This window comes from Mercurialis annua, linkage group LG4, assembly GCF_937616625.2.
Source record: "Mercurialis annua linkage group LG4, ddMerAnnu1.2, whole genome shotgun sequence".
In the NCBI taxonomy this organism is placed as follows: domain Eukaryota; kingdom Viridiplantae; phylum Streptophyta; class Magnoliopsida; order Malpighiales; family Euphorbiaceae; genus Mercurialis; species Mercurialis annua.
Genome location: NC_065573.1, coordinates 24,712,927 through 24,728,552, shown reverse-complemented (window position 1 = coordinate 24,728,552; position 15,626 = coordinate 24,712,927). Strand labels below are relative to the sequence as shown.

The following is a 15,626-nucleotide window of genomic DNA, read 5'->3' as shown; positions in this document are numbered from 1 at the left end:
CACCTCTAACTAATAAACCGAAATGGCGCGAAATAAAAAATATTTTTTATTAATATAGCATAGCTAGAAAAGCACCTACAACTAATAAATGTAAAACGTGAAATACAAGTATTTCTATTTAGAATAACTATAAAAAAAACACCTCTAATTAGTATTTTTAAATAGCACGAAATAAAAATGCTTATGTTCAAAACAACTATAAAAAGCATCTCTAATTAGTATAACTAGATGGCGCGAAAGAAATATACTTATGATCCAAATAACTGTAAAAAGCATATGTAATTAGTATATATAAATGGCGCGAATATAAATGCTTCTGTTCAGAATAACTGTAAGAAGCATCTCTAATTAGTATATTTAAATGGCGCGAAATAAAAATATGTATGTTAAAACTAACCGTAAAAAGCATCTCTAATTAGTATATCTAAATGGCGCGATTTTTGTTCAAAATAACTGTACAAAGCATCTCCAATTAGTATATTTAAATGGCGCGGAACTTAAATTGCGCGAAAATTGATGAATATTTATTTAACTATGTATTAATTTTATCTTTAATTACATTATAAGATAAAATAATTTCTGATTAGAGAAATTATTAATTTAATACCTTAAATAGCCTAACATTATAGGTAGGATAATTAGCTTTTTTATAGAAAAGTGAAAAAAAGAAAGAAGAAAATCTGAGAAATAATTATATTATATATGAATGTAATGGAGCATGCAGTTTTGAAATAAAATCCTGTGGATTTTTTAACATTAAAAAAAGAAGCTGACAAAAAGAACAAAACCATGGGCAGTTTTAAAAATCCAACGTTTCCAAAACAAAAACACTAAAACCAGCTGCTGCTTCTCTTTTTATATGTCTCAGTCTCACCATTTTTTTCATTTTCATTGTACTGGCATGGCACCATTTCCTATAATAATTACCATTTTTATGGCCTTTTTCTCTTCTTTGTGTCCCTTTTTGCCCTGTAATGTCTTTTTGTAAAGGTGATTAGGCACCAAATTTCTCAACTTTTTCTCTTGGAATTGAGGAAGGAGTTGGCTTTTTCAGGTGCATTTTAGTTTTTTGGTGTTTTTGAGCAGTTTTAATCTCTGGGGTTTGTTCTAAATTTCAGATCCTTATCTGGGTATGTATGTTTTGTTAATATCAGCTTTTTTTACTCTTTAAAGTGGTGAGCTTTATGTATAATTAAGCACTAATTGATGAGCTTTTTATATAATTTATCAGGAGAAAAGAAAAGATTTTGGATTTGATGGAGCACAATGGGATATTTTCAGGCATAGGATCAGCTTCAGCAATGTTAGGACTAGAAATGCCATTACATCAGCCCCAAAACCCTCAAAACCAACCAAACCAGCATCACATGCACCACCCACAAATTGTAGGTTATGCCCACAACAATCATGATCAGTCTGATCACAACCTTCAGCCACAACAATCTCTTAAAAATGGCTACAACCCATTTGCATCCACTGTGGCAAAGCCACAGTCACCACTGAGTGATGAAGATGAGCCTAATGGGGATGAAAATACTAGTGATGGGAAAAAAAAGATGTCACCTTGGCAAAGAATGAAATGGACTGACCATATGGTTAGGCTTTTGATTATGGCAGTGTTTTATATTGGTGATGAGGTTGGATCTGAAGGGAATGGGAATGATTTTAATGGGAAGAAAAAGAGTGGCATAGCTCAAAAGAAAGGGAAATGGAAATCAGTTTCAAAGGCTATGTTGGAGAAAGGATTTTATGTGTCTCCACAGCAATGTGAGGATAAATTTAATGACTTGAATAAGAGGTATAAGAGGGTTAATGATATACTTGGCAAGGGGATGTCTTGTAAAGTTGTTGAGAATCAAAATTTGCTTGAGACAATGGAGTTGTCATCAAAAATGAAGGAGGAAGTGAAGAAATTGTTGAATTCTAAGCATTTGTTTTTCAGGGAGATGTGTGCTTATCATAATAGTTGCGGTCATGGATCGAATGGAGGTGCTTCCGCTTCTCATTCGGCGGAAGTTGCCACGGATCAGTCCCGTCCTCAGCATCAGCTGCAGCAGAGATGCTCTCATTCGACTGCGAATCCTCAATTCGCTACGAATTCGAGGACCGAAACAGAGGGGTCGAAAATGGCGAGAAGGGCACGTAATGAAGAGGAGGACGAGGAAGATTATGACGATAGCGACGAGGATGAGGATGATTACGAGGACGAAGACGACGAAGGAAACGAAGACGATCCTGCGCGAAAAAGGCAAAAAACAGTTGCACCATTATCAGCATCATCATCACCATCACTAGTGCACCAATTGAATAGTGACTTGGTGAGTGTGGTTCAAGATGAATCAAAGAGTGCATTGGAAAAGAAGCACTGGATGAGGGTGAGATTGATGCAAATAGAAGAGCAAAGAGTTAGCTACCAACACAAAGCATTTGAGCTTGAAAAACAAAGGTTGAAATGGGTGAAATTCAGTAGCAAGAAAGAAAGGGAAATGGAGAGAGCAAAATTAGAAAATGAGAGAACAAGACTTGAAAGTGAAAGAATGGTACTTCTGATTAGGCAAAAAGAAGTTGAATTGCTTGAGCTTCACCAACATTCTAACAAGAGGAGTGATCCATCTTCCATTACTGGATGAATTGTGAGATTCAATTGGGTAGTTTTTATAGCTTAAAAATTGTTGTTTTGCAATAGTTATCTTAGCTCAATAGGTTGAAATAGTTGGTATTTTTGTCATCATGTTATCTTAAAGAAAAATTATAGAGATGGTGTCTGAGCTTTTATAAATCTTTTATTTTAGTGGCTGGATCTTTTTTATATATATATTAGTATTTTAACTTTTAAAAGTGTATTAAATTAGTGTTTTTAGTCTTTTTTTTTATCACATGATTACAAGACTTAAAATAAATTTTAAATTTATTGTTCTTATTTTATATTTGTACACTGTCATTATTGTTTTTACTAATAGCACATCAATAATCGAAAAATAACTAAAAATGTTTATATAAAAATTAAAATATCAATTTAAAGGAATAAAAGTTGAAATAGTGAAATAGTAGATGGGAAGAAATTCAGCCACTATTGATATGATATTTTCCTAACTTAATTGAAGTTGCTGAAATGTAACTACATGCCTTCACTTTATCTATACTATATATAAAAGCACGGATGGGGGGGCATGCAAATTTACTGAATAATCCTTTTCAGTTTACTACTAAATAAAGGTTATATAGTCATTAACTAATTAGTTATTTAATTAATCACTATTGTAATTAAAGTCCTAATTAGAATAGGTAGTTAAATTATCTACAATTTAGCTTTTAGTATGTAAAAAATAACTAAATTATCTCCAAAATAGTAGGAATACCTATCTTTTATTTTGATTGAACTATAAGATTAAAATAATATATTTGGTCAATAAATTATTATTTAAATTTCTATCTTATTATTTTTAAAGATATTATTAATAAAATTAAGTTAATTATTTAATTATGGTTATTATAAAACCAAAAAAAAATTCAGTATGAAAAAAAATTAATAACCGAATATATTATATTTACTTTTATAAATATTCTTAACTAATTTAATATTAATTATAAATAAAAAATTAATATAATTATAATAAATTTACTAATATGTTCATTGACGAGTTACGTTACGAGCCACGTGCATAGCACGTAATGCGAAACTAGTCTTATCAAAAGAATGGAAATATTGTACTTGGTGTTCTTATGTCATTTCCAATTGGAGTCATCTAAATGGTTTTTGATAACCCTTCTCTTATGAAATGTGATGAGTAAATTTTACCATTACTGTTTCACTAATTGATATTTTATATTATTTGATTAAATTATAATTTGGTATTTATAATTTATCACTTATTTAATTATTAAATGATTATAAACTTATTGTACACAATAAAATTAGAATATATTAATTATTTATTTTTCATAATAAAATATTAAAAATATTACATAAATAATTTTACGAGACGATAATATAAAAATATTATATAAATACTTTTAGAAGACATTAACATAGAAATATTACATATATAATTTTACGAGACGATAAAAACATTACATTACATAATTTTGTGAAGGCAATATAATCATTGTGAGAATTGACTTATGTTTTTGCTAATTTTAGATTTTATTTTGTGTTAATTTAAATAAAATAATGTAATGTTTATTTTAGCTAATTTTATTCTTTTTATTGTGTTAATTTGAATAAATTAATATAGTATTTATTTTCAGAAATTTTAATATAAATTAAGTTTTAAACAATACACCATTTTATAATTAAATTTTTAATAGTGTTTTAGTTTTTTTAAAATATACTATCATATATAGAATTTGGACAAATATAAATATAAATGTGTGGGTGTAATTGATAAAAAGTGTATAAATATTAAGAATTAAAAAAATTAATATATATTAAAAATTAAAAAAAATAGAGTCGGAATTAGTCTCTTTTTGGAGTGAATTTGATGACACCAAATTAATAATTAAAGAGCAATTTTTGGTTGTTAGCATAGGAGATACCCTAAGGGAAAAGATGCAATTCCCAAAAATACGGGTAATTGATAATTGAAGGTACTCAAACTATCATACTTTTGTAATTTTGCTAATCAAATTTTAATTTAATTTAGTTATTAATTTTAATTTTAATTTTATTTCATTGAGTGATTTTCTGTTAAAAATACATACGTGACAATCGTATTTTATTTTATTTGAAATTTTTTCATGTGTATATAATTTGATATAAAATCTCCTATTCAAAATTTAATTATACATATAAGATAAATTTTCAAGAGAAAATTAGTATGCCGCGTGTCAGAATCTATGAAGCACGGAAACTTCGACAAAGTTGCGTTTCCCGTTTCGGAAACGTTTCGGAAACTGGAAACTTTTGGACACCCGCACGAAACGTTTCGGTCCGTTTCCGTAAATTGTAAAAATTAATAATTTGTAAAAAAATTAAAATTATTGCCCACAAATAAAAAAATCTAAATAGTTACCCATAAATTTTACATTCGCATTGCCCACAATACATCAAATATACTTATTTGTGTTGAATTATATTATATTTTTTTATATATTTATAAAATTTTAAATATTTAGTATATTAGAATGAATTATTTTGTTAATTATCATAAATATTTAGATAATATTTTTATAAATATATCCTTATATTTTTGTTATTTACACGTTTCCCCCACGTTTCGTGTCCTCCATTTTGAAAAACTTTCGTTTCCCCGTGTCCGTTTCGTATCGTTTCCGTTTCCCGTTTCCGTTTCCGTGCTACCTAGGTCAAAATCTGACGGCCACTATGCATTTTAATTAGAAAAAATTCATTTGAAATAAAATTTAAATTTAATAATTAAATAAAAGAATCAAAATGTGGTAATTAAAATGCCAAAAAACAATAGTTGAATACTTCAGGATCAATTCTCTCAAAAATAGAAATAAAACTGAAATTGATGGAAAGTAGGAAAAATAAATATTTTTGCTCACGCCTGATGGGACTCGAACCCACAATCGTTTGATTAGAAGTCAAACGCCTTATCCATTAGGCCACAGGCGCTATTGTGTTACATGCAACTATAATAGTTTACCTAACTACAATATTTTTAAAGAGCTGATCATCCGAACCTACAGTTCAACCCAAATTAATGAAAAGAAAAAAGAACTTAGACTTCAAAATTGCATTTAATTTGTGTTACAGTCGACCCTCTAATAGTTAATATTCTATAAATTAATAATTCTAATAATTAATAAAATATTGAGAGAACCAACTTCGTTCCACGTCGGATAATTAATAATTCTATTATTTAATAATTAATAAAATTTAAAATATATTTTACATGAATATTAATTATTAGAGAGATTTTTTAAAAAAAATATATAACAATTGATGATTTATTTGAGGTAATACTAACCTTAATTCATAAAGTGGAAGTTAAAATACCATCAAAATATTACTTTTTTATTCTTTTGAGAAATTTTAAAATAAGTTATTAGATAAACAAATTAAAGTAAGTAAAATATCTCTAGTATAAAAAATATTAAAAATTATTTTACTTTATGAATATAACTTATTAATAATTAATTTTTGGTTTGATATCAATTGATTTTTTTTAAATTGAATAAAAAATTATTTCTTTTAAATTGAGTGATTGTAAAGTGTATTTAGTTAGTTTTTTTATAATATAATATTAGTATCAGGTCTATTAATGTAGATGCTTTAAAATATCTTTTATAATTTTTTTTATACAAATTCAATAAATTAATAATTCTAATAATTAATAAATTTTTGATCCACCATGTGTATTAATTATTAGAGGGTCGACTGTATATGTTAATGGTCAACCTAAAAGCAACAAGTGAGTGTTTGGCCTGATGGCCAACCTCACAGTTGTATTTGCAGAGGGCGTGGGTTCGACCCATCCCTCTGTTAGCCAGTGAGCTGAAAAATGAATTTTCAAAAATTAACACTAACAACTAATACTTAACCTAGTATAATTTTATCTTCGTCAAAAAAAAAACTAAAAACAAGAAATTCTTTGACAAGTTAAAATGCCTTCAAAGTCCTAATATTGTCAAACCTGACCGTCACTGAACCGGTAACGGCAGAGGGTGAAGGGCTAGAGGTTCAATCGGAGTTGAACTGGAGATTGAAAATAATAATATATTTAATAATTATTTATATAATTATATGAAAAATAAATATTTTATATAATAAAACTATTGAAATGTAGAATTATATATTACATAAATTATAATAAATTAAAGAAAATAAATATATATTATCAAAATAGTTTAGTCCAACATTTCAAACAATCTCTATAAAATAGTATAAATCTCTATTTAATCGAGTAATTTGATTAAAAAATATAACATATGTGTTTTAACATTTGTAACATCCATTAAAATCGGACCGGATCGAATGGGTTTTGACCGGATTAACCGGGTTTGAGCCGGGTTGAAAAAATGGGTTTATGGGTGTTCTAGTCCGGCGAAAGCATCAGTTCTCGAATTTTCCGGTTGAACCAGTCGGGTTGGGTCGGTTTAGACAACCATGATCCTAACGATAGCTTTGAGACTCTCTTAAAAGCTTAATTCACTTTTTAGCCGGAAAATCAACTCTTGTGAGAAATTTTTAGATAGATTTAATCTAGCACATCATCTATAAACTAACCTATTAAATTACAACATGTCGTTAAAATAGTGGCATTATCATAATTTTGGCTGTTACTTTTTTACGATGGTATCAATATTTTAATGACGTGTTATAATTTAATAGGTTTAGTCTATGAATGACATGTTAAACTGAGTATATTTAAAAAAACATTCCAGCTCTTATTTCCCATAATATATATTTATATTAATTTTATCAGGGTTCTTACTATGAGATTGACTGTCATGGATCTTTTTCTACGTTAGTGTGGTTTTTTGGGTTTTTACGGTGTAGGTGTGGGTTCCTTAGATTCGTCTTCGTGATAGTTCCAGTTTGGAAGTTACACTTCCTTAGCGATTCAAAGTTTTTTGTGATAATTCGAACGAGCATATTATATAGGCCAAATATTTTAAATAAGTCAAACCTTTTATAAAAGTTTCACAAAAGTCCTGACTTTTCAATTTTGTCGGTTTTTGGCCAAAAATTGACAAAATTGAAAAGTCGGGACTTTTGTATAAATTTTGGTCTTTTTACAACATTTGGCTTATTATATATCTTTCATGGATCAAAGTTACCATGGTAAATGTTTTTTTTTTAAGTGTAAGATGGTCTGCGAACTATTTGTGGATGTTTTTTTTATAATTAGGGGGGAGTGAGGCTCGAACACGAGACCTCTTACCAAGATGTATGTGGCTATTAGCCTATTACCATTGATCTACAAGAACACTGGTAACTGTTTGTGGATGTTATACTGTAAACATTTTGTTTTTGTTTTATGTTGGGTCATTAAGAAATTTTTAAATTTTTTGTATTTATAAGCAATATAATTTTAAACTAATATAATTTTTTTTGCTGTAAAAAAATGGCTTCTTAATAATTTTTAAATATTGTATAATAGAAAAGGGCTGACAATTTTAAACACGGCTACTTTAAACGATATGACACGAATTATATATGAATCAATCCATTTAAAACATAAAAATACAAGATAATCCGATTAATTCATCTAAATAAAAGTTGCATTGAAATTTATTTACTTAATTGTATTAATGGATTAATTTGTTATACATAACTCGAATATAATTGTATAATAACTATTTAAAAATTTATACTGATACTTTAATTTTTTTTATTTCAAATTTAATAAATTATTGTAAGATTTTTCACATTAAGTGCGTTAAACACATTTTTCTGTATAAATTATAACATATATAATTTGTAATTATTAATCAGGTTAAACAATTTGTAGTGTTAACCCGCCGTTTCGTGTTTTATTGACATTTTAATATGATTACTTGAACAAATCATATTCAGATTGTGAATATATACTATATTTAAATGAGTACACTAACACGAATTGTCCGCCCTAGTACGAACATATATAACTTTGAAGACATTTGAAAGACAAATTGAAGTAAAGAATTTTAACATTATTTATAAATATAGTATGCTGTAAACTTCGCAAATAACAATTAGGCGAGCATTATATTGTTAAACATCATACACATAAAGCTGGATATTATATGGAAGCAAACATAGAAAGCTGAAAAATAAATAAATAAAGTAAAACAAAACAACCTTCTCTGTATTTATTGAAATGAAAATTTCATGATGCACAAAGGTCATCATGTCATGTGATCCTCCGATCGATGCCTGGCGTTCATTCTGGATAACAAATTCACATTATACAAAATAAAAAAAGTTCAAACTCAAAAAGGAATCCTTTTGATTCATACTTTCCATGGCATTCGCTGTCGAGGACAAATAATTAGGAGTTTACATTCTTAATACAGTCCAAAAGACCAGCTTAGTCTTCACAAAGCTTTTGAGAGATGCCTCATAAACCACAGCACAAGCTGTCAAAAGTGAGGGAAATTTTCTCTATAATAAATAGATGAGGGATGACCTTTTCAATCTTCAAGCTCGATAATTTTAACTACAGATGCATCTCCAACTTTCTGGCAAACAACTACTCTGTCATGCGACTTTATAACTCCAGCCGCCTTTCCATGATCAAGAGCAACCTTCAACACCGACTCATTTGTTGAACTCGTTGATTCAGCCTGCGGAACCACAAGAGCAACCCATCAATATTTGTCATGTGTAATGGTTTGGAAACTGTACCTTCACATGGTCAGGAATAAAAGTACAATGCGCTCGAGGGATGGTTGAGATTGCGCAGACCAGGGTTATAACCAAACATCTTCACTACAAGTATTTAGTACTTGAAATGAAGACGAGACCAAATTACACTCAACAGCTAGAAATGTAACATGGAAATGGAAAAAAATGCCGAAGCAGATTTTTTTTATAAAATAAGTTATAAATATTGAGTTCTAAAGTTTCAAAAGCTTTGCAAAAACAGAAACAAAACGCTAAAATCTAAGATTCAAAAAGCTCCTGTGCAACATAGCTAGAAGCACATTGCATGAAATCAATCATTGCATTTGACAAGAGCAAAAAATTCGCATCATGTAGTTTACATCACAAATCGGACAAATACAATATAAGTACTAGTCTAACCTATGTGTATATACCAAAGGAAGAAACAAGATCTTTAAAGTTTAAACACATATAAGTACTAGTCTAACCTATATGACAGACTGATTTATCAAGAATAAAGGCTTTTTATGTGTAATAATTATTATCTTAGCCAATGTGAGGAATCCCACCATATAAAATTTTACAATTTAACATAACTAACAAACAACCGGCACAAATCAGGGTTTCATGTAAAATAAATAAATAGACTTACAGGATGTCGTGGATCAGCAAGCATCGGGAAGAGACCTCTGACTATAAGTGATTGCCTTGCCTGAACATTGATATGTAGACAATCAAATACCATACGTTAAATCTCAAGAATACCATACAAGCAGGAGAGCCATGCTATTCTAAATCCTTAAGATATTTTGCTAGTTCACCAAAAGAATGCAGCAAGTTGGAGCATAAATTATTCCTAAATTTCAACATTTAAGTAGAAGAAAAAAAAGGGGGATTTATTGGACTATTTACAAAAATTAAAACCAATAAACATAGAACGTCAATTTAGCAAGTAGATATTTAAGTCAAGAGCATACTTCGAAGGCTCCACTAAAGCTCCACTTTAGTTGATTTGTCTTAAGTCGGGGGATAACAACAGATAGGACCGGCATTGTTGGCCTATACTTGGCAATCAATCTGTACAAATGAGTTTGCAGGGTAGTCATTGTAAATATTGCTTCAATAAAAGCTATCATGATAACAATTAATATCGCTGTAACTTTGACTGAAGCCTGCAAAACTTAATTGCAGACATAAAAAGATGAGGAAGAACAGAGATATACCTTGCTGCCCTTCCTGATGAAGTGAAACAAATAATAACAGATGCTTTCACCTTAATAGCAGCTCGAACCTGGGCAAAATTAACAACGCTCCTTAGGCGCAAACTTGAAAATCTTAAATTAGTTCAACAGAAACTAGAGTGTGACGAAGGTAATCTGACTACTAATTATTAATGATAAAATGAAAAGGCAACAGTACCGCAGAAGACGCAATAGATTCCAAGTGGGTCATTGGCTCTCCAACATACTTGACAGTTTTCTTGAAATACATGTCTTGGTTGAAAACTTTTTCTGCCTGCATGAGTAGATAGAGCATCAAAAACCCATACATAAAACCAAAAACCCATACATAAACCTAAAAATTGTTACCAACACCCAAAGCAGCTAAATTGTGAAACTTACATAACACAACCATGTAATTCCAACATGCCAAAGGCTCACAGTTTTCACCAAGATGCAAAAGTTTAAAAACATTTAACTCCTCAAGTAGCAGTTTTGCATTCAGAAACTATATCTCTTAGCGAATAATAATTGAATGGGGGAACACCCAAGAAAAAAAAGTTACCTCAGCACAAATTTTACCAACGATAGAAATGGTTTCAACGGGGTACAGTCCACGAAGAGTCTCGGCACCAAGAAGAATTGCATCACTTCCTGCCACAATTAAGAGATGTAATACATTTAAAGATTGGATGTCAGATTTTATACTTTATAAGCAGTACCACAAAAAACTATGCATAAAGAAAAAGAGCACAAAGTATTCACAATGCAAGGAACTAATAAATGAAGCAGAAGAAAAATTATTTCCTGCCCCAACAGATGACTATTGCATGGAACTTTAATACTAAAAATAAAGCCAGAGCCTAAGCTAGAAATAAAGGATATAACTAATACATACCATCCAACACAGCATTAGCAACGTCAGTTGCTTCTGCACGGGTTGGCCTTAAGTTGTCAGTCATACTGTCAACAACACGAGTAACCACTGCAGGCTTGCCAGCCATGTTACATTTGTACAAAGCCGCTTTCTGAAATAAGAAAACCTGCAAATGCAAAGAATCAAGTTATCAGTCTGCAGTAGTAAATGGACTTTCTTCTTGCTCAATAGCATGAGAAGTGTAATCATAACAGAAGGACAACCCCCAGAATATTAGAAATCACTACATGCTTATTGTCCTATTAGTTTCCTAGTATGATCACATAATAGGGAAAAAATTTAAAGAAAACACCAGTTATATTAAAGTCAGATATCTTCTCAAAAACAAAATCCTGTACCACACCAGATTGTTCCTATTAATAGCAGAAATTTAGAATATCCTGCAAGAAAATCTAAATTCAGACAGGTTCAATTTTAAGTATCACTTGGTTATTAGTTTTTCATCTTTTCCAATGATATAAATTTCTTATCTGGTGTATAAATCGAAGCTACTCAATTGAAGAAAGGAATAATAGCTGGCTGGAAGCTTAAATAATTCTAAAAGAGAGGAATTGTAGTATAATACCATTTCATAAGCACACTTGTAATTAATTTTTCGTTACAGTTTGCACTCTCATTGTCTTTGCATACAAACACATGCAAGTAAAAAGTGTAATGTCAACAGAGTTGTAGCATTTTGAACATGTATATACATAGCATGGCAGTACAGCACTAGATATACCCATAAATAAAAAGCAGCATATACAGATATTGCATCTCTCACAGTTGCTTGATTAAAGAAGAACAAATAGATGCTAGAAGCTAAACCATTGTTGCAACTTAAAGAAACGTTACCTTCTCGGGAGGGAGATCTATGCCCAAATTCCCACGTGAAAGGATTATTCCATCAGCTTCTTGTAATATCTCATCAAAATGAGTTAATCCCTGAAATAACAGGTATCAACCCTTAGTTGGAAGTTGTTGGAATATACTTCGGATCAAGTGCTTGAGGAATAGTGTATGTAATTTACCTCTACATTCTCAATCTTTGCAAAGATTTGAGTCTGACTGAGGTCGCCAAGCTTAGAGAGGTACTCACGCGTCTGCATTTTAACAGGAAGAAGACTATCACTTAAGCAATAGAGACGAACAGTTCAATTAAAACTATACGGGAACTCGGGAAGAGTTGTCACAAATATATCAAACAGGAGCATATTTGTTCAGAAAAAAATTTACCTGGCGCACATCCTCTGCATGTCGAGTATAAGACAAAGAGAGGAAGTCAATTTTGTTTTTAACTCCCCAGGTGCTTATAACCTAAAATTTGAAAATCCATAAAACCATTAAATTGAAGAATGCAGAAACTGAGTAAACATGCAAGAACTTAAAGTTGAAAACACCATCTGCTAAATCTAAATGAGCCAAAAGCAAGAATCACCTCCTTATCTTTATCAGAAAGGGTTGGCAGGTCAATGCGAATTTGAGAGGCATGCATAGTGAACAATGACCCTGCCAAAGTTGCAGAATTCTTTATCACACAAACCACATCATCGCCCTTCACCTCAGAAACCTGCCCAATTGCAGTAGGAAACCAACAATGAATAAGTGCAAATTTCTTACATATCCAAAAAAAATGGAAATTTCTTCCTGGAAGAGTTAAGTGTGTGATGAAGTGCACGAACACATCTATGAAAAAGATTGTAAGTAAATTTAAGCCGACAAGAACTCTCACTACTAATGTCAAAGTACAAAAACAACTAAATCCAACAATTCACTGATTGACTAAAGGAACACAAGAAAATAACACAAACAACAAGCTCTATATAGTGAATTAGTCCCTCTAGATTCTCTTTTATTACCTCCAGCCATACAGAGGTAGTTTCACTACCAGTAAATAGGTAGTGGCCAACAAAAATGGTATCTCCTGGCTTCACTGCCTGCAAAGACCAAAACAATAATGGTTTACATGTCGCCCAAAATTGCAGAATAAAATAGCGGAATCAAAATACATATTTAAACGGTTATTTGAGTTGAGGAGGTCAAGCCACTTAATCAGCTCAATTATCGCAAGTTCAATTGTCAAGTTAAAGCCAAATATCCACTCAAAGTTAGAAAACAATTCTTTTGGGATCAGAAATTCAAGACACTTAGTTCAATGAACTTGATTATCGCAAGTTCAGTTGTCAAATTACTGCCAAAAATTCACTCAAAGTTAAAACTTTTGATTGTATTCCAGCAAATAAAATGCAAAGTCAAACCTCGAGTTTTTCCTCTTGAATGTATTCTTGGCAATGCAGCACAAACCATTTCTTTAATTTTTATAGTTATTACGAACACAGTTTTGATAAGCTATTTTAAGGAAAATATAATTTCAATGCTTTTACCAAAAAGTAATATAAACCAGCTCGTCTTCCTTCTCACTACCAAATTTTATTACTTCTCTTAAAAAAAGAAAAAGAATTACATATTTGAAGTTGAAATAAATTGGTTGGAGCTAAATTTGTAGAGAGCAAAAAAGACTACTGGAATATCTAAAACTAAACTTTAACTCGACAAATAATTCAAACACACCTTTTACGATTATCACCTAAATTTTTTACTAATATCCACCCAGCAGCAAAAAATGACATCACGATGAAACAACAGCATAATTATCCAACAAAACAATTAATGAACACAGCGATCGTTAAAAAGGTTGAGACGAAAACCTTTGCTAGCCCATTGAAGTTAATAGGTAATACTTCTGAAGTAGCTTCTTGATCTTGATGAGGTGTTAATACAACAACACCATCAGCCACTAGTGTAATTGATGTCTCACTCTTATTAACTACCTGCAACTCCGGCCCCACAGTATCCAACATAACCTAAGCCAAAAAAAAAACACATTCAGTACATAAATATTCTACTGTAACTAAACCAAGCAAATTTAAAAATTAAGAAAACATACAGAACACAATTTCTTAGTGCTTTTAACAGCAGTTTTCAAATTCTCCAGTGTTTCTTGATGATACTCAGCATCTCCCCATGAAAAATCAAACCTAGCCACTGCTCATTATTAAAATCAAAATCAATCAGTTACCTCAACCATTTTTTTACATAACAGAGAAATCCAAAACGACACAGTATAACAAATTTTAAAAAATCACCTGACATTCCAGTCGTCAAGCATCCAGATAGAACTTCAACGGATCGAGATTTAGGTCCGAGCGTCCCTACTATCTTAGTCATTGCTGGAAAAAAATTCTGCAGATAGAAAATCCAATCAAATCAAAACTAAAATTACAAACAGATCTAAAATTTAACAAAAAATAAAATTGATTGAAAATCAAAAACTTACAGATTTTGATGGCTCCAGAATTGAAGCCATCCTAATCGGCTCCTCGAGAAGAAGGTGACTCGAATGCATCTTCTTCGCCAAAAAACAAAATCGAAACTGAGATTTACAGACGAAAAACTAGAAAACGTTTCGATTTTAGTGTTTGGCGTGAATCGGCGATTGATTAATTTTACGATGATTTAATAATGTCTTTAATAAAAAATTCTGCCCTTTAGAATATGCTTTTTTTTCTAGGGCGTTTAATGGTTTGTTTTTTTTTTTATTATTTTATTTGAGAAAACCTGGTTCGGTTCTGTTGTGAAGCACCCGGGTTTGGTTGGGCGGTGGGTTAGCTGGTTGTTTTGAGGATGCTAATTGTCAACTGTTGTATGATTGTTACACGTGTAGTTATATGTAGAATCTGATTGGGTTGGAGGATGTTTTGATGTAGTGTTTAGTGTAGTAGATTATTTGTGAGTCGTGGGCAAGGGGAAATGTGGAATGAGGGAATGTGTGCGTGGAAAGCGTGGCTTTTTTTCTTTTCAAAGGGCGTTTTTCTGGAAGAGCGTGTGAATGACGATTTGAAAAGAGCGTGGTGAGTTGTTTTAGTTAGCAACTTAGAAGAAGACATCTGTCAAAAGGAGTTAGAAGAAGACAAGTGGCATATGCTTGGTTGTGTAAGGAGAGGAGATTGAAGAAAATTGAACCAAGGATCAATTCGCCCCTCAACTTGGTTCGAAATATCAAAAAAATCATTTTCGACGTTTTTGGGTCAAACAAACCCGCAACTTGCATTTTTCGCTTAATCAGCCCCTCTGACACAAAAACACACCCAAAAGAGAGTGAGATTACTAATTAAGCTAATTAATGCTGATTAGTCACAATTACAACCTTAATTAA

The 15,626-nt window shown here is 30.9% G+C and overlaps 2 protein-coding genes and 1 non-coding gene across 5 annotated transcripts; 1 reads left to right on the top strand and 2 right to left on the bottom strand.

Moving 5' to 3' along the window:
- The first annotated feature begins 826 nt into the window (after window positions 1-826).
- LOC126676317 (trihelix transcription factor DF1) lies at window positions 827-2,791 on the top strand. Of its 3 annotated transcripts, none has more exons than XM_050370497.2 (2): window positions 827-1,054; window positions 1,232-2,791. In XM_050370497.2, the coding sequence occupies exon 2, from the start codon at window positions 1,257-1,259 to the stop codon at window positions 2,628-2,630; it is 1,374 nt and encodes a 457-aa protein (XP_050226454.1). In that variant the 5' UTR covers window positions 827-1,054; window positions 1,232-1,256; the 3' UTR covers window positions 2,631-2,791. The 3 variants fall into 3 exon arrangements, with proteins under 3 accessions (XP_050226454.1, XP_050226452.1, XP_050226453.1); XM_050370495.2 differs by having other exon boundaries at window positions 827-1,130; XM_050370496.2 differs by having other exon boundaries at window positions 827-1,130; window positions 1,212-2,791.
- A 2,714-nt stretch (window positions 2,792-5,505) lies between these two features.
- Window positions 5,506-5,578, bottom strand: TRNAR-UCU (transfer RNA arginine (anticodon UCU)). Its single transcript has one exon. It is a non-coding gene; the product is annotated as a tRNA-Arg (tRNA).
- Window positions 5,579-8,735: 3,157 nt separating this feature from the next.
- LOC126677361 (pyruvate kinase 1, cytosolic) lies at window positions 8,736-14,959 on the bottom strand. The gene is made up of 16 exons (XM_050371929.2): window positions 14,748-14,959; window positions 14,557-14,653; window positions 14,358-14,455; window positions 14,119-14,274; window positions 13,270-13,347; window positions 12,849-12,980; window positions 12,647-12,727; window positions 12,442-12,513; window positions 12,266-12,355; window positions 11,393-11,537; window positions 11,060-11,148; window positions 10,694-10,789; window positions 10,498-10,565; window positions 10,252-10,351; window positions 9,927-9,986; window positions 8,736-9,234 (listed from the first exon to the last, which is right to left on the bottom strand). Exons 1-16 carry the CDS (start codon window positions 14,814-14,816, stop codon window positions 9,082-9,084), a joined length of 1,584 nt encoding a protein of 527 aa, XP_050227886.1. The 5' UTR covers window positions 14,817-14,959; the 3' UTR covers window positions 8,736-9,081.
- Between the last annotated feature and the right edge of the window lie 667 nt (window positions 14,960-15,626).